General features: G+C 43.6%; 1 protein-coding gene across 4 annotated transcripts in view; it reads left to right on the forward strand.

Moving 5' to 3' along the window:
• The window catches only part of elf1 (E74-like ETS transcription factor 1), a 38,542-nt gene that overhangs the window by 10,523 nt on the left and 9,849 nt on the right, over positions 1-18,170 (forward strand). For 3 of the 4 annotated variants that reach the window (XM_071895098.2, XM_071895089.2, XM_071895115.2), the window contains exon 2: positions 16,659-17,010. In XM_071895098.2, coding sequence (XP_071751199.1) covers positions 16,939-17,010 — 72 coding nt within the window. In that variant the 5' untranslated portion in view covers positions 16,659-16,938. Of the gene's footprint in view, positions 1-11,918; positions 12,200-16,658; positions 17,011-18,170 lie in introns of those variants that run through there. The other variant, XM_071895107.2, reaches the window with a different exon arrangement.

Below are 18,170 nucleotides of genomic sequence, written 5' to 3' on the forward strand. Positions count from 1 at the left end.
TCCTTCTACCATTTTACATTGGCACACTTGACAAATTCAAGGTGTGTTCTTAAGCAAAATTCAACAGGTCATAGCGTTGTTAAAATTAACTTTTAGTGAGTTTAGAGACTTTTTTTCCTCTCTGACTTTATCAAGCATCGCTCACGGAAACAGCAAAACAGTATTCATAATGCCACAATTGCAGGATTTTTACATTTGAGCGTTCGCTGAAAGCACTGTATTGGAATGTACCTATCATACACACTTTTCTTAAAATACTGTTGATGCCCATTGCATTGTGACATGACGTGACATTTAGTGTGAAATCAAGTAATAGGTTTGATACTTCATGTTTTCATTTTGAGAAAATGATATCTTTCTTGAAGAATGTTCTTCTGATGATATGTCTGATTGTTGCTTTTCTCTTATGAATTGTTGCCTTATATGGTGCGTTGTAGCAAGGGAGGGAACAATGTTTTGCAAGCCCCCTGACCAAGCCCACGTGTTTTTCATGGTGTAGCAATACCAGTAATTATCTTCCATGTCAATTATGATTCATAATTGTCATTCTTAATACCACTGTTAGCAAAAAGGTTAAATGCTTCAGAACTAGACAGCAACTTGTTTTGACTCTGCTCTTGCTGCTCTCCGGTCTTCAGGCACTGCTTGATGCATCAAAATATCTTCGGTTCATCAGTGCAGAATGTTGCTCATCTTGTAATGTGAGGACCTGCAGGTTTTGTTTTTAATTCACATGGGAGTCTAAACCATGGTATTTCGCTTCCTCTATTTAGGTCCCTTTCAGTTTGCTGTACCTAAAGTACTATTTTTCCACTAAGGAGTTAAATTATTGTACCCACTGTTGCTGTGCATCTGTTTCTAAAAGTTGCTCAGTGCAGCAGAGATAAAAGCATGCTTCCTGTTTAACCAGAAATCCACTCTGCACTAACAAACTTGTGGTCCACACAAGACATTGTGCACATATCACTGAACAACATGGTCACAGTTTGAGCAACATCCATATTTCACACCCAGTTTTTTTTAATCGGTCTTGAGATGTTGCTGCAGTATAGAGCACAGAGCAATGTAGCTGTCCTGGAAAAACCTGAACCAGGCCTGCCATTTTCTTGACTTTTTCATCTAGTCATATGCAAAGTGCCTATGCTAGTTGATTGCTTCATCAGATTGGCATTCAGAATTGATTTTGTTGACGTAACTTGCAGTTGGGGCCGAAGACAGGCAACTGGCAAGAGATCACTTTAGAGATACTCTATACCTTAGGCCATTATTAGATTTGGATCAATTGAACTCACATTGGAAGAAAATTGTTTTCTGTGTTTGTGTTTAACACCTGCAGTTTCATCAGCACATGACCCAGTAAGTGAATAGCTCTGTTGTCAAGTAGGCATGAGTTTGCATGTGACCTAACTTTCTAATCATACTGTGCGCCCACCCTGATTTGGATTGTAAATGAGGCCCTGGTGCCTCAGAGGTTTGAGCTTTAGCTATGAGATCAACTCCCTGGGAGCACACAGCAATGAGATGAGCACACTGGCACTGTGTGTAGGGGCTGTTTAGTGGGGCTTTGTGTCTCTCATACGGAGGAGAGACTGATGAAGAAAGGGAGGCTGAACAGTAGTGTCAGGTTGGCTCCTCTAATACAAAGTCAACAAGTCTTAGCCTGTAATTAGATCATTAGGCTTGGCCAAGATGACGGGTGAGTTGCAAGAGTAGGACAAGAGGAGGAGGGGTGGAGTTTATTAGCACAGACCTAGCATGCCAACATTTGGAAAAATAAAGAATATGGTCTGTTGAGTTTATTATGTTACAAGTCCATGCCTGGAATAGAATAAACACAGAGCCAAGTGGGATTTGACAAGGTCAGGTACTAACTGTTTTATCAAAGGATCAATTTGTATTTGTTTCTTTACTGACAAATGATGTCTGTTGGCAACCAAACTGCAAACATATAATTGCACAGCCTAAATGTTGTATTGGTAGAAAGTCAGTGGCATATATACTGTAATGCATAAGCCTGAACTCACCCTGCTTGGTCTTAAGGTGGAAACCTGGTGGAGGCCTAACTGTAGTAGCCGCCCAGTTGCAGTTATATTTGCAGTCATTATAACTGATGTTAAGAACATTGTGAGCCATTTTTGTTTACCTCATTATCTTGCCTATGTGAAGAATCATTTGTTAATCCCTCGGGAGATTTCTGTGTGTAAAATGGTTTGCATGAGATATTGGTTTGCTAATTCTAGGAAGGGTTGTGACCCCCACCCTCTCTTTTGTCAGTTTGCTGTAATTTCTAATACACCTCCGGTTGTAAACTTACCTGCCCCCTTGAATGAGAGAGATGCAGAAAACCAGTAGACTTTGATGAAACTAATAGCCATACATTGCTTGATGTCAGCCCACACTCATCAACCTTTAATGAACCTTTGAGGAAAATTTTAATAATATGAGAAATCCTGTGAGAGAAATTGTTTCCATTGCGCACATTTTGTCACATCCATTGGTCATGTCAGAGTCCCTGTCGTGTTTTGATGTTTTGCTTGGATAGTCATATTGTTCAAAGATGGCTTTACATCATGTTTCCATGTCAGTCTCTCCATTTCTTCATAGCCATTTTCATTTCCATACCAGTCTCTATTTCTGGAGTGGATTGAAGCCTGAAGGTCAGAGAAGTGGGTTTGTGACTGGAAGTTTGACAGTTTGAATCCCATGACCAGCTGGGGAAATCTGGGTGGGGAAAGTTAATGTGTAACAGTCTCCTCTGCCTCAGCTGCTACTGTCAAGGTGCCACTGAGCAAGGCATTTAACTCAAACCGCTCCGGTGCAGCTGGAGCTCAGTGGCCGACAGTCAAAGACTTAGTTATACTGGACAGGTCCCGGTTGTATGTACAGTATATCTGTATTAATGTATAGCAGGTATACTCAGAATACCCTCCCTGGATAAATAAAGATAAAAACAATCGATTGAGCAACATTTCTCCCAATGTTGCAACTGTCTCAGACACAGAACATGCTGCGACTGGCAGCCCGTTGTTCTGAAGTACATGCAGAACCAGAGCTGCGAGCAGTGAGTCTGAACCCAGAACAGAAGGATTTCAGTTTACAGTCCTGAAAATTATTTTGCAGTGGTGAGGCTGATCTTTTTTCCTCTCCAAGTTCCTTTTTCTTCAGCATTGTTTCCTAAGAATTAGTGTTCCAACACTGGCCTACTCAGTTATCAAGAAAGACCACACTCCAAAAATATTAAGTGGCTGGTTTAGGACTTTCAAAGATTTTTTTCCTTGTTTCATTTTTGCTTTAATGGTTTCTATACTGTATAGTGAAGAGTGACAGGAAAGACACTGAATGCTCTCTATTCCACGTACCCACTAAGTTGCACATGTCACATCATTCTACCAAGACTCATCAGCAAATTTTCATTGCTAATTCATCACATTAACACCTTTCCCCTGCCTTGAACCCACCAGAATCCCTGACAGGCGTGAACCCCCACCCCCCCTTACTTATTGCCCCTTTTTTTGTGACAGAAGGCCCCAGGAGTGGGCAGGTGTACTCAGCTCATATCACCCCTCCAGGCAGAAATGGCTGAAAGACAAGAGCACCATGTTCTGAGCAAGAGAGAGAGAGGTGTTATGTGGAATATCAGGTCACACCTTTTGATAACACTGCTGATTATGCAACATATCATGCCGGTCAGGGCACGGATTCTGGCAAGGGAAGGCTGAGAAAAATGCTAGCAGAAAACAAGACTTTCCTCTAGTCATTGCTGCAGTTTTCACCAACTTTTAAGTAGATCCAACGTGATATATTGTGTATTAAACATAGTATAGCTAAAACACAGTGTATCATATTGAATTTACTAGAAAAACAGATGCAAAGTGCTCCCCATATATTTTGAGATCTGCTTTTTTGTTGGTTGTGAAAAACACCTGCCTTTTAACAGCACACAATCAACATAACTCTAACCGTAACTGCAATGATATCATAAGTAAACTACTTCCCATCGAAACCTTGATGGTTCCAGTATCTTGATAAAGGTTTATCTGTCATAGAAAAGTTACACGCTGTGCTCATGTGGGTGGAGGCAGGTTTGAGGTGCAAGTTTGCTTCGTGCCAGATAAAACCAGCATGCAGAACCTTGTTAAAAAATTCCATTATAGGCTACTGAAGGGCTCTGCCATATTTGAAGCATGGTAATTTGTAAATATGGAGGTAGAGTATAGTACATGTACGTCTCCTCCAGCTGCCAGCTATCATTTCTTAGCACCATATAATCCTGTGGCCTCAAAACGCATTCACAGCGCCTTGTTTTTCTTTCCAGTTATATTGGTTCCACCCTGCATGAGGTAACATGGCTCAAAAAAAAAAAAAATAGGGTCCCAACTTTGAGACACATTGAACCCAAAACTGGCATCCTCGCACATCAGTGAAATAAGTTTGATAAGCTTTTCTTTGTACTTAAGCTGGTTTCTAATGCAAACTCCCCCACGCTGCTAATTTCAATATTATGTTGGCATCAGTGCGGTGCCGTTTGATGCGATGAGGCATTTTGACCCAGGCACAGAGGGAAATGGATTCTCCACATGGTTTTTCGGAGGCTTTCGTCCCAGACACCCAGCTGCAATGGTGTCTGTGTCTGGAGGCTTCAGCAGGCAGTCATATGGAAAACTGGCCATGCCCATAATGACTGCAGCACTGAGACTCAACTGATCTGTTGAACTCCTGTCTCAGTGGAAAGGTCTTAGTTATGGAGTTTCACTTTTTTTTTTTGTCTTGACACCTTGCCCCCTTTTCCTTCCTGCTTTCATGTTATTCAAATGTTTTTGTTTTTTCCTCTCATCACCTTCTCCTCCATGCTCTTGAAATAGTTGATGACCGTAAAAATGAAAGGATTCTTAGAAAGAATTCAATTTAGCCTCAAAGGCGTCAGATTCAAGATACAAGGAGGATGGCACCTTACTAAGAAGTAGTTGTTATACGTGGCCGGTGTGTGGACACAAGGCATGGAAAAAGAGGGGGCTGAACCACAGGTTTGACGGAGTGAACAACACTAAAACACAGACAGCTTCATGTAATTGATGAAAGGAAACGTGTGCCCTTTTCACAGGGTAGAAACATTTACAAGATTGTCTTGTGCCACTGTAGAAAACAAGACCATTTTATTTAATTCATTTTTGTCTCCACCCAAATTTTAAATAGAAACACAAACTAAAAGTAATTGGACAATATAGAAAAAATCATATTTCTGAGAAAGGTGGGCTAATCTCTGCCAAAATAAATCCTGAGGCTGTATCAAGGTTTGAATATGTCACCTTGCGTTGATGTAATTGTAGCACCCCACTAGGCCAATCAGTGTTTTCAAAATGCGAAAACAGTGGTGAGATGCACAATATGCCCAAGTTTCATCAAAACTGGATCAGTGGTGTCTGAGATATTGCATGTGACACATGGGCAAATGACAGAATGTGAGCATTGCAAGGCAGACTAAAGGGCCCTCACATATTTTTTTTATAAAATACATGTGCAAAATGTTTAATTTCATTTTAATAAAAAGCCAATAGGTAATGCTAAGCATACAGAATATACGCACATAAGTTTTACAGGGGTGAATTTTGTCTAAAATGGCCATTGAAGAAGACACACCCAAACACACAAACAGCTGCACGCACAAAATTACTCTGACTTTGATATTATCAGCTACACAGTGACATTTTCTTTTGCCATCAAGCAAAACCCCAATGGAAACTGAAAGAGGGCTTGCAAGTCTTAGTCACCCTTTAACTGAATGACTATCTCTGCAGGAGTGCTGCTCATTAGTGTTGCTCCATTCACACCAAAACAGTCATTTCACTTTCCTCTTAGCCTTAAATTGTTATCTGGAGTATCTGAGTAGCTCATGTTACTGGGAGCATGACTATTTGCATCCTTATAACTACATTTGTAATTTTGTTTAAAAAAAAAAAAAAGTATTTATTATTATTATTATTAGTAGTAGTAGTATTAGTAGTTGTAGTAGTAGTAGTAGTAGTAATAGTAGTAAAATGATCATTATCCTCCATTTTCTCAGTGATGGAGTCAGGAAGTTCATGCTAGTAATACTTTATAAAACGTATACATTTCAGTTCTTTGATTGTCAGCCACCCAGGAACAGCAGCTTACTACACCGGAAGTAGCAGTTTGAAAATGTATAGGAGTATGTATGTAGGCTTGGTCTGCAGCCTGTGTCCTCTCAGACTGCGGTGAATGAGGCCCACCTGCTCTCTCTCTCTCTCTCTCTCGTATCACAGAGCCGACTTTACAAGCCCGCTTGTTCCTAAGCAACAGCCACTCCTTGTTTACCTATGCGTTTTTGCATTGTGATTCTCATCAGAACAACATAAGCACAGCCCCCATGAGAAGTGCGTGCCGGGTCTCTTCATTCAAAGTAGCAATGATGCAAAGGTTACAGTGTACACAAGCCTGTCACTGGTAGATGTATATTCCATAGTGTGGTTTTATTTAGTTTTTAATGTACTCTACTTGTTTCTCTCAACTTGCCACATAGACTTATAACGTCCAGATCCCAACTTCCAGATCCCAAGTACGATTAAACAATAACACGTTTTGTTATATAACCTGATGCAGCCTGTCTGTCTCTTTGACCAGGTAGTTTATTGTCCTCATCTCCTGCACCGATGCTGCACCTTCCCCATCGCTTGACTATCATAAACAAACAACCCGTTTCATAAAGCCATCTCAAATATTGACCTGTGCAGCCTGCCCTTCTCCTTCCCGCACAGCCTACCACTGTCCCCCAAATAGGTGAAATGAACAGTTGATTGATGTTTGTAGCTGCTGAAATGAATGAATGAAACGAAATATCTATGGCGAAGTCAATTTAGTCAATTAGTATTAGTGTAGTGATCCTAACTTGGACATTATTAGTGGTGTAGTGCAGTTCACACAACATGTATAGCCCCATATGCCTTCCCCCAGCATGCAGAAAACATGTCAAGATGACAAGATCAAGTGACTCAGGTGCTAGTAATGTTGTAATACCTAAAGCATGCCATGCCAAACATGTTCCATGCCTGCGTGAATGGTATTTTAGTTCTGTCACACAGCCTAACAGTTTTGTTCGCGCCCCTATCTGAAGTGTGCACTTGACGTCATTAAATGCAGTGGCTCGGCTCTCCTGTCTTTAGATCCAGGATTTGGCCACACGTTTACTGGCCTCAAGATTAGATAGAAACACTGGCCAATGATACCTAATACCCACTAACCTAGTATCCAATTGTGTGAAATCAGATAAGCTCTCTTGAGGGGGCTAAGCTGTCTCAGTGTGAGTGGTCCTATCTGCGAGGCTTTAGAGGGGATCAGATGGGAAGAGCTGATTTAGTTGTTATTAGCTGTTAACCCAAAGCTTGATCTGCAGGAATCTTATAAACAACTTTGCTCAAGCTGCAAATTAACTTGTTTCACAGTGTTTTTAGCTTCTCCAACCAATGAAACATCTAAACATCAAACACATATGTACACATACATATATTTAACAAAGCGACATAGGCATTGTTGTGGGTCCTTTAAAATTGCTTCAATTTCAGAAGTGTGTTTGATGGTCAATTCGAGGAGGGCTTAACCCCACAGCGTTTGACAGGACAGAGAAAGATGAGACAGATGATTTCATCTCATCTCGAATCCTTTCCCTCAGAATCTGTAGGCGTGTTGTCTGTTGCATATTGCTGCATGCCTGACTATGGGTGGACACATCAGCCCGCTTGTGTCCAGACCTGTTTGGTATGCAGCCTTCCCTGGAACAGCCGGGTCCCCGTTCCCAGCCTCGGCTCACACTCGGAGCGCTGAGATTTTAGGGCTCCATCTCAACACATACTCAGTGTGCTGTAGCCCTGCCTCCTGAATTGCAAGGGTGGTGCAAAGACGGGTCTTGGCAATGTTCGCTCCCCATGAAATCTATAAGCTCCACATGGAATTTCTCTCTATGAGACAATTAGCTGCCTGGGGAAGTTTCATAAGCTTGTTTAGGTTGTTATCAGTTGTAAAATTCAGACCATAGTTTTGGCACAGCGATTTATAGACTGAAAAGTGTCAGGAATGTCATGGTTGGCCTTGTTTTTGTCCAAGGTTGGTTGAGTGAGCGCATACTGCTTGTGTGTTGTGCTAGCATTTTCTGGGCAGGATTTCCCCCATGTTGCCAGTAAACTGTGTGCTGTGACATGTCAGTATTGGTATGAATGTAAACACATCAAAGATGGGTGTGTGAGTAAGGTAACAAGCGTGGTGCTATTTCACAACCAGGTATATGCAGTGTTGTAACACAGTGTAAAAAGCACCTTTGGACTTAAATGTTTTAGTAGAGTTTATAGGGAATTTTCTACAGAAAAGGGATTCTATGCACTAGCTAACTGTACATGTCTAGTTTTTCTTCTTGAATTAATGATTGTTTCTGAGTGAAGTTTACGTACTGGATAAAATGGAGAGAATTTTGCCTTTCCAGTCTGGTCATGCATCAAATTTCTCCCACACGGCAGCCAAAACAACAGCAGAGTCAAATAGAAGCATTTCAAATATGTCTGAGAAAGGAATCAGGAGGGCAGTCTGAGGCAGCTGACACACACGAAGAGACATGCATGCTTTTTCATCCTTGCCCTTTGTCTGTGTTTTTTTTCTTTCTTTTTCTTGAATTTCAAAATTGAGGATGAAAAGGTCTTAAAGGGCCACAAGAGGAGAATAATGAAATAATGAACTATCCAGACAGGTTCATGCTATAGATCCCATCAAACATACTGTTGTTAGACATAAAATCCATAACTTAACAGACTCACTCTTAATGGGCATTGAGAATAGAGGACTATTTGACAAGTTTTCAAGCAAGAAGTGTTGTCTGTGATCTTGACTATGTACAGGCCAGACATTATGCAATGCAACCAGCTCATACAGCGTCATTGGCAGGGCTCGACCGTAAGGCCTGGGGCTAGTAACATGTTGACTTGCGCTAGTTGATTGGTTAGTCAGTGGCCCAATTTGGCTAGTGTCCCCCAGAAATGTTGGTGATAAACCCACTTTGCTCTCTGTTGTGCTGTTTTGGGCCAATTGGATTGAACGCCACATCATAGTTAGTCAAAGAGTTGTGTGGAGTGGACACGATGGCGGCAGATACTTCAAATTAAAAGAGAAAAAAAAAAATGTCTCATGGTAGAAACAGTTTCCTTGGGTTGAAAATGAGGAATCAATCCCATACCATTTGTACCGCTTGTTGGCGATGTCAGAGTAAGGTGGATTGAGCTGGCTTCTTACTTTTTAGGCACTGACAATTACTGCAAAGACACACTTGGTGCCCATGACAAGAGATTACAGGCATTTACTAGCATCTCCAGTCCTAACGTGACCCATGCAAAACCTCTGAGGAAATCTTGACTACTACTACTGTGCAGCGAGAAGCGGCTCTTCAAAAACAGGCTCTAGTTCTAGGCATATACAAAATAGATATATGTGAAAAATGGGACAGTCGAAAGTTGGATATTTTGTTGAAATTAACTTACTCAGAAACAGAAAATGGCCACTGTTTGCCCTGCTGTACAAGCCCCATTCTCTGAGTCTGTGTACCACGTGCCGGCGCTGCCTCTAGTCTGCATAGGCCAAATTTCGATGATAATAATTTCGAAATAAGAGCGATAAGTGGATCAAACAAACCCAATAGATAGCATTGAATAATACAGCATTGTGGCCTTGTAAGTTGGCCCACACATCACTCTTATTTTGAAATTACTAGAAAAAGTAGTTATTGGCATTTTTGACTGCTAGGCCAGTGAAAATATAGAAGGGGCAAGAAAAACTCTGACCTGCTGGTGTGACTGGGCAAGTGGAAGAAACTCTTAACGTTGAATCCTGCACTGGAATACTTCAGACTAATCTCATCAGCCCCACTGTTCTTAAACTATGTTGCTTATTGTCAGTTGCCAGATGCTTTTGTAAAATCTTAATGCCTTGTTGTGATCAGTTAAAGTAACATAATGTAATATAGCATGTCAAACTGTGATATGTTTGGGTACAGATTGTCTTTTCTAGAGCTTTGCTGCAATTTCCTGTCCTATTTTCACAACTTCAATGGTTCTTCCTATCTGTGGCATGTGGCCTGTTGCCACATAATAGAAATAGACTACTGGGGGTAGTTTTGACAAATAGGCTGCATCTGTGAGTGAAGACACTTTTCTCTATGACAAAACCTACATTTGCAGCTCATACACATCTAGTAAGGTAGTGATAATATAGTCAGTTGGCTACAGATGGATTTTAATGGCATTTGTTTATGATTTGACAGTATATTATGATATGTGTTTGTATGGGTGAATTTCCAGGCGCATTATCTGTTTGTATTGAGTTGAAACAACAGTTAATGTAACAGATGGACAGATTTTCTACACTCTAATTCATGTCTTATATTTACTTTAGGGCAGTTGCGCGCCTGACAATTGCCACTGGCTCATAAAAAGGTTTTGGGGGTGTTTTATTTGCACCAACAGCACATTGGTATCTATTTATCTTGAAAAAAAAGGACCTATACGTGAGCATTGTGTGACAGGAACTACGTAGTTTCTTCTGAGAATTTGTGTAGAACCAACTCACGGGGCCAATTCAGGGGGTGGTATTAAGCTGAGGTGTGTCTGTGAATGTGTATGTGTGTGTGTGTGTGTGTGTGTGTGTGTGTGTGTGTTGGGGGGTGGTGTAGCAGCACTGTCTGTGTTTGCCTGTCTGTGTCAGCATTGTGGGGAAGGGGTGTCTGTAAATGGCAGGTTTGGCTGTGAGAGCCCCAGTGTGATCCTTTTGAATTCACCAACATTGTCATTAAACTTGACAAACTGGGTGTTACATGCTTGCAAATGTCACAAGGTGTGAGGATGTCTCATGATGTCTCACTTGCACATCATATTTTTGAATTTAATTAATATCAGTTGGCCTGCTGTTATGTGCCTTTGCAAAATGATTTCCCTGTGTTGTGTGTGTAAAATATTTGAGACTGTGACTCTTGAGTGCAAAACAAATGTTTTCAGATGGGCTTACCGACTAAAGGACTATGCACTTGTATCTCAAGTTGTCTAACTTAATCTACCAAACAGTCCCATCACAATGCAATAATATTTTATGCCATTTGGAGCTATAATTGCAGTAATTATGTTATTTATGTAGAAAATGTGACACATGAAGTGTCATATCTAAGAAAGTAATGGCATGTTGTGTGAGAAGGAAAGAGGGGGAGGTGAGAGAACTTTCCACTCTTACACTAAGAAAGAAATTTTCTACTGAATGTGGTTTAACAGACAGGAAGCAGCAGAAACCCACTGCTCAGTGATGCTTTTCCTGTGAGTGCAAGATTCACAGGTCAGTTTGTGGGTGTTTTTTCTACCCGTTTCTCAAATATATCACTTCTATTTCTAGCTATCGTTATTTCTCTTGGTTGCCCCTACAAGCAAGCCCGATATACTCTTCTATGATAAAGAGCATCTTAAAAGAGTATAAAGATAGAGAACAGCCAGTGAATTCTCAGAGGGAAACATGCCTGTTACATAATCAAAGGAATCCCTGACCAAAAGAAAACTGGAAACAGGTCTCTGGGGACATTTCTGAACTTTTGTCAGTGAGGATGATGCAGCTACTCCTACTCCAGACCGACCATATTATCCCATCAAAGCTAATGTCTCATGCTCCATACGATGCCACAGACACTCTCGGGTTGGCCCTATTAGTGAGTTAGCACAAGCAGCCCTTGTCACAGGAAGGCATGGGTCCTTCTCTCAGTGCCTCGGGCCCGAGTGGAAAAGTACAAGGCTCGCGAGAGATGAGATTAAATTCCTTTCTCCTTCTGAAAGCCTGTGCTTGAGGTGACGTTTTTCTTTCAGTCTTCATTTGGCTCTGGCACGGCAGAGCCAAATGCCTCCTAGTGCAACAGACAGACGTCAATGTTGGCTTAGAAGCAGTGTGTGTTCTGTTGTCTGTGTTTCTGATGCCTTGTGTTCCAGGCTCACTGCAGCTGCATGCTATTAGAGGGTGTCTATGGGTACCTCTGTACTCGCTTTTACCATTTTATCTCCACATGCGTTGTGTGGTCTCAGGATTGCACTTATGGCAGCCCTTTATTCCTCTCAGTAAAGTAGAGCTGGAGTTTGAAACATGGTGAGACATGCTGTATTGTGCAACACTGCAGTTGGTGGTGAGTAAAATTTAGAATACACAGAAAATATACACAACATAGACAGTTGTTATGTTGCGCAGACATGGTGTTGTAGCCTACTGTGTGTTAGTGGTGAAACCACCGCTGTGTGTGTGCTCTTTGTCTGGCGTCGAGGCAACTCCTTAATTACTGTCCTCTTACTCTGTTGAATTAGCAAACACTTTCCAGGACTATGACCTTTTCTGCCTTGTATAATTCACAATCAACAGTTTGCCTGCAGATTCTGTTATCTTGAAATACAGGACATTGCTGCAAATTAAGTTGACAATATGTTGTCAATATGTTGAGAATCCTTTAATTTTGTTTCACTGAAGCAAGCTATGGTTTGCCATCTCATTCATAAAGTTTTGAGACAAGTGTGAGTGCGTTTCTTTGGCATTGGAAGTGCTATCCACCATGTGTTATGGTGTGGTTTGATGACCACTGGTGTTTAAATATGCCCAAAAGGGAATTGCTGTCCAGAAATGATGACCAGGATCCTCTGATGCCCGTATGGACTATCAGTGTGCTCCAGGACTCAACTCAAGCTTCATATCACTGAGTCATTTCCTTTACAGGAACCCAGAGGATCCTGCAAAAACAGCACTTCTGTGCTGACACGATTCAGGGGTTGACCTAGGCCTTTTCTGCCAACTTGCAGGTTGGTGTTTCACTCCTAGTCTTGTACAGCTGAATTGTGTAAACCTTTGTAGGAATCATTTTACATTGAGGTTTCTTTCTCTTGGTGCTGAGGCTCCATTCACTTAAGTGTGTGTATCCCTCAGAGTGATGAATGGCAAATGCACTGCCTAGTGTCTGCTTTCTAACCTTTTCTGGTGTTTAGATGCAGAGAGGACTCTTGATTTATGCCCATTGCAATTGTACAGGTCCTCTCCGCTCTGTCTAACCCTGTGTGGGGAAAACCAAGCATGCCAGGAATACCGCTCACTCTACTTGCCTGGCAGGAAAGACCTCCACACCCCTCCCTCCTCCTCCACTTTTTCTCTCTTCTTTTTCCAAAGAGCTCATCAGGTCAGAGCTATTCTGAGATTCTCTTTCCCCAGCATCTCTCCCTGAAGTGCTGACAGCACTGCGGCCACAATCTCACTCATTCAAGCAGAGTGGATGTCGGAGCTCGCACCACCCATCCTTAAGTCCTGTGACGGCCGTATATCGCGACGACCCCAGCACACTGTCGAACAATCATGTCACCCGAGGAAGATCTACGTTTTTTGTAACCTGAGCTGAAAATGGCAGATAAGTAGAGTTTGCCCTGGTCCTTTTCTCGTATCCCACAGTGTTTGCACTCACCACATGCAGGGTGACTCATTGCGTAGTCATTCAATTGGCTTAAATTACCTCCTTTCATGGTCAACAATGAGCTCAGCTGAAGAGACTAAAGCGGGGGAAGTAGGGCCTTCTGGGAATGCTGCATTTGTTCATGAATCCTGACTCTAATTGGTTGTTATTGCGACTGGCAGTCACCATGCTGTAGGGGCGGAGCAGGGCAATGTTTGTTTCGTACTCCTCCTCAGCCTGCTGCATGCTAGGCCGCCATGCAACAGACAGGCATGATCGCCGGAGGTGGGAAGCGGGATAGAAAGAATCACATCACCCTTGTCACATGACGAGGAGCCATAGTGGAGCCGTAATACCCAAGTCTGTCCAACAAGGCCCCACCCAGAGCGAGTCACAGCCAGTCTATTTGCTCTGCGGACTCGGAGTATTATGCATTGACTAACTTCTCAAGAAAAATCCCTCCCTTGCTGTTCTCCTCCTCCTCTCCTCTCTGACGTAGTGAGTGCAGCTACAGCCCTGCCTCTGTGCCGGGACAAGGCAGCTGTTGTCATGTGTTCGGGGATAATGTGCAGGCTGCGTCTGGCTAATGGCTGAGGTTCTCTTGTATCCCTGTCTGCTGTTAGCACTGTGCCAACTGGGCCGTCCAGATCAATGAAGCACTAGAGAAAATACACACAGACGCACGCATACATGCACACAAAGACATGCATCAGACTGGGGCAGACGCTGTCACTGACACACACTGATACATTGTAGTTTGAACACAGCATACAAATCTGACACACACACATACACACACATACCCTTTATGTCAATCAGAGAGGGAAACTAAGAGAAAGCGGGAGAAGGAGAGCGCAAGAGAGGCTGTGCACTTCTATCTTGATTCAGATTGATTTGATAACAGCCCGTTTCCTGTCATCCGATAACCCGGTAATGACTGGACGTTGTGATTTGTTCATCATTTACCCACAGTCCCTCCTGCAAGCTCACAGGCTGAGATCCCCTATCTAACAGCTCCACGTCCATAAAACGAGACATGAAAGGGGAACTAAGACGCTCTGGTATGGAGAAAGCCTGGAAGATGTGGGGTTATTTGTCCTTTTGCACCCAGGAGGAGGCAGCAGGGCTGGGCAGCAGAGTTTCAGCATATGATCCGACTGTTGGGTGTTTACTTCATCCCACATGGGGTCTTTTGGTCCAGCTTCACAGAGGGCAGATGAGAGGGTCTGCTGAGTGTGTGAGTGTGTGTGTGTGGTCCATGTGAAATTGCGAGTGGAGAGAGAGAGACATGTCTGCCCACAGATGTTTTTTTTTTTTTACATGGTTTGAACATCCGTCCATTTGGAGCCCTCGTTTATCCCCTCGTCTTTGCTTGATGAGGGGATAGGGGCTTGTCTCGCTCTCAGCAGACATGCCGAGGGAACACAAGGGAACTGAAGAGCTCCAGATGGCAGCGTCCAGCTATGGCAGAGGTGGGCGAGGACGCTGCCCAGGAGAGAGAGAGAGCAAGAGGGGATGGACTGGAACGAAACACGAGCCTTCAGATCTGTTCTCCCATCTCTAATCTATCTATTCTCCCGAAGTGATGCTTTCCAGACCCAGGCCACATGGTACCGTTCCCTCGGGATGCTGAGTGGAAAGAAACAAGATAAACTGGGACTTAATCACAAAATTTGGTTGGCCCCAGATGCACCACAAGCCATGGGAGTCTAGTCCTAACTCCTTCTCTCCCACCTTCTCTCCCATAACACCCTCTTCAAAATACAATTGGGCCTGGAATGCAACTTCGTCAGTCACACAGGCATTTCAAAGCAAATAGGCCCCACCCTGCAGCAGTGGGAAAAGGGAGGGGTGTGTATGTGTGTGTGTGTGTGTGTGTGTGTGTGTGTGTCCTAAACACTGCCATCACTCCCCTCTCTACTGCTGCCAGTTCTTTGGTCTCTGGGAGAGAGAGGCAGCCCCCCTCTCCCCTCGTCTCCGTTTATTCTTACACCCAACATCGGCCCCTCCCTTCCCTCAGCCCCCGAAACCTGCCTTTGGGTATGCTGTTGCTGTGACACACCTCAGCACACACACTCCTTGAGACGCAGACACACACACACACACACAAAGACATACACTCACAAACACCCGACCACCAGTTTCCCTCCCCCACCACCTGCGATCACAGTAATTCCCTGAGGGCCGAGCACAGAGGGACTCGGGGAGCACCATCAGACCAGTTATCTTTCTCCTGTGTGTGTGTGTGTGTGTGTGTTTGTATTTGGAGGGTGGGGGTGGGGGTTGGAGGGTGAGGGTTCATTCAAACCCTCTCCACCCCGGCACCCGCTCATGTGATCATAATATCAGCCCCCCTGAGCACTTATGATCCTGTGATGTGTTGTGTGTGTGTGTGTGTGTGTGTGTGTGTGTGTGTGGTATGAGTGCCTCCCTCCAGGGACCACAGACAGAAACAGTTATGAAATGAGAGGGGCTACAGTTAGCGAGTACAGATGCATCAAAATGAAGCTGACCATAAGTTAATCTAGAGTGTGTGTGTGAGTGTGCTTATTTAGAGGATCAGTTTAATAGTTTATAGTATCCATGCATGCATTCTACATCTTGAAATGGCAGGAGGAGATACAGGTATGAATACAGACACTCAACGTTTCTTATATTTCAATGTGGGAACACTTTGAATTAGGACTGGTATGCAGAGTGACAGGAACAAAGCAGGAAAAATGCAACTTCTGAATGCTTGCAGGAATTGAATTACAGTGTGACTGAGTGTGAAACCTGGTGACAGCTATTTTTCTGGAGAGCACAGAGAATTTCTTCCATGATCTTGACTCCGCTTTGTGAGTCTGTGAGAGGGCTTGTCAGGCAGGCAGGCAAGACAGGAATGAGCCAGTGATTTGAATTCTCCACCGCAGCCTGTGGCCTTTTCAGCATCACAGATCAGAGCGTGTCCTGCCTGAAACTGAGAGTTTGAATACTGAGTCTAACGCATACTAGTTGGGGCTATGTGAGCCTCAAAAACACCTACGATTGCCAGCCGCTTGCACAAGGGCTCTGTCTCTGTACTATCTCTGCTCCTCCCTCCCTCCCTCTTCTCTCTCGCTGAAATTAAACTGATCTAATATGTCTCCTGACCTCCGTCTCTGCCTCCTCTCTCTGCCAGGTGTAGATGCTCCAGGCGCAGCGGGACCCAGCCTCCGCGTCAGAGAGCGACGAGGCTGCTTCCACCTGGGCCACAGCACTCCTCTGAAACCCGGCTCGTGGTCTCTCTCTGAGCCGCCCTGCTAACAGAGAACCGGGAGGAGTCAGGTCAGCGGACAGTCGCGAAGGGAAGCCATTTTGTGTGGTTAAAGTGAGCCACTACCTCTGCTGGTGGCTCCGTCTGTGCAGAGAAGCAGCCGGAGTATTTTAGTCTGCTTCCCTGCCCTCTGAACTCCACCGCCATGACGACTGCAGTGCAGCCCAGTGAGCTGGTGTTTGAATTCGCCAGCAACGGGATGGACGAAATCAATCAGGTACCTATCACAGTGGAGAAACATTTGCTGTACAGCTTTAACTTTTTTAACGTAACCTTTTGTCATCGTGCTTTACACATAACTGGACTCACAGGCTATATTGTGCCATAAACGGAGGAATCATTTGATGCAAAGACCTTTGGACCAGTGTTTCACCATTCATCTTTCGCAAACAGACGTAGCTCTATGAGGTCTCGTTGATTAATGAAGACTTTTCATAGCAGGAAAAACAAGCTTGTGTAAACAGAGTGGATACTGGGGCCGGATTAGCTGTGGGTCAGGGCCTGTGATCTTTAAGTCTGATGACATGATGGGGAAGAAGACAGGAGCAGAGAGGGGAGCTGGGAAGAGTGAGTGTGTGTGCTGCTGGTAGTGCAGAGATGGAAAGAGTGAAAGACCTGGCGTTAGATCTGTGTTAGTGTGCGTGGGAGGGGAAGGTGGGGCTTGGCTGTGAATATAGGGCACAAAGGTTACTGCGTGTATATGTGTGAACCTGTGTCTGTGTGTGTTTCACCGCCCGGTCAGGTGTGCAGTTATCTCATCCCCACACCCTTGTCTGAATACTGAGGAGCTAGCCTGATTGTGAGTGTGGATTTGTGTGAGTGTGTTTGTATCTAGAGTGACAAGTTGTCACTGGATCCCTGAATGGCGCTGGTTCAGGCCTAACCTGACAGACCAGTTACAAAGCTGTTTGATAATTCCACCAAAAGGTCTTGCATTGTTCCAGCGCTACAGTTTTGTTCCTCCCCGCACCCACTCAGGCTCTTATGCAAGCATTATGCTCCTATTTACCAAGTCCTGGAAATACCCCAGAATAACATGGGAACGACATACTAACATACTGCAAAAGAGGCCATTTTATTTCTCCCGGTTGTTGTAAAGATTTATTTTGGCCACAATAAAGTTGTTGGAGCCAGGTGAAACCATAGAGAACTTTCTGTAATGATTAGCCTTGCTATATTGGTTTTAAAGTCAATAAGCAGCTCCCTGAGGTATATCATGTAATGACTGCAGAATGATATTTAGCCATACTGTAGCTATGATTTTCTACACAATTAAAGTTACAGTTTAGTTCTGATCCAACAATGGATAACTTAGAAAAAGTATTTGTTTAGTAAAGAGAGAAACTTTTCTCTACGTTACGTAAGGTAAGAAAAGAG

This window comes from Centroberyx gerrardi, chromosome 16 (genome assembly GCF_048128805.1).
Source record: "Centroberyx gerrardi isolate f3 chromosome 16, fCenGer3.hap1.cur.20231027, whole genome shotgun sequence".
Classification (NCBI taxonomy): Eukaryota; Metazoa; Chordata; class Actinopteri; order Beryciformes; family Berycidae; genus Centroberyx; species Centroberyx gerrardi.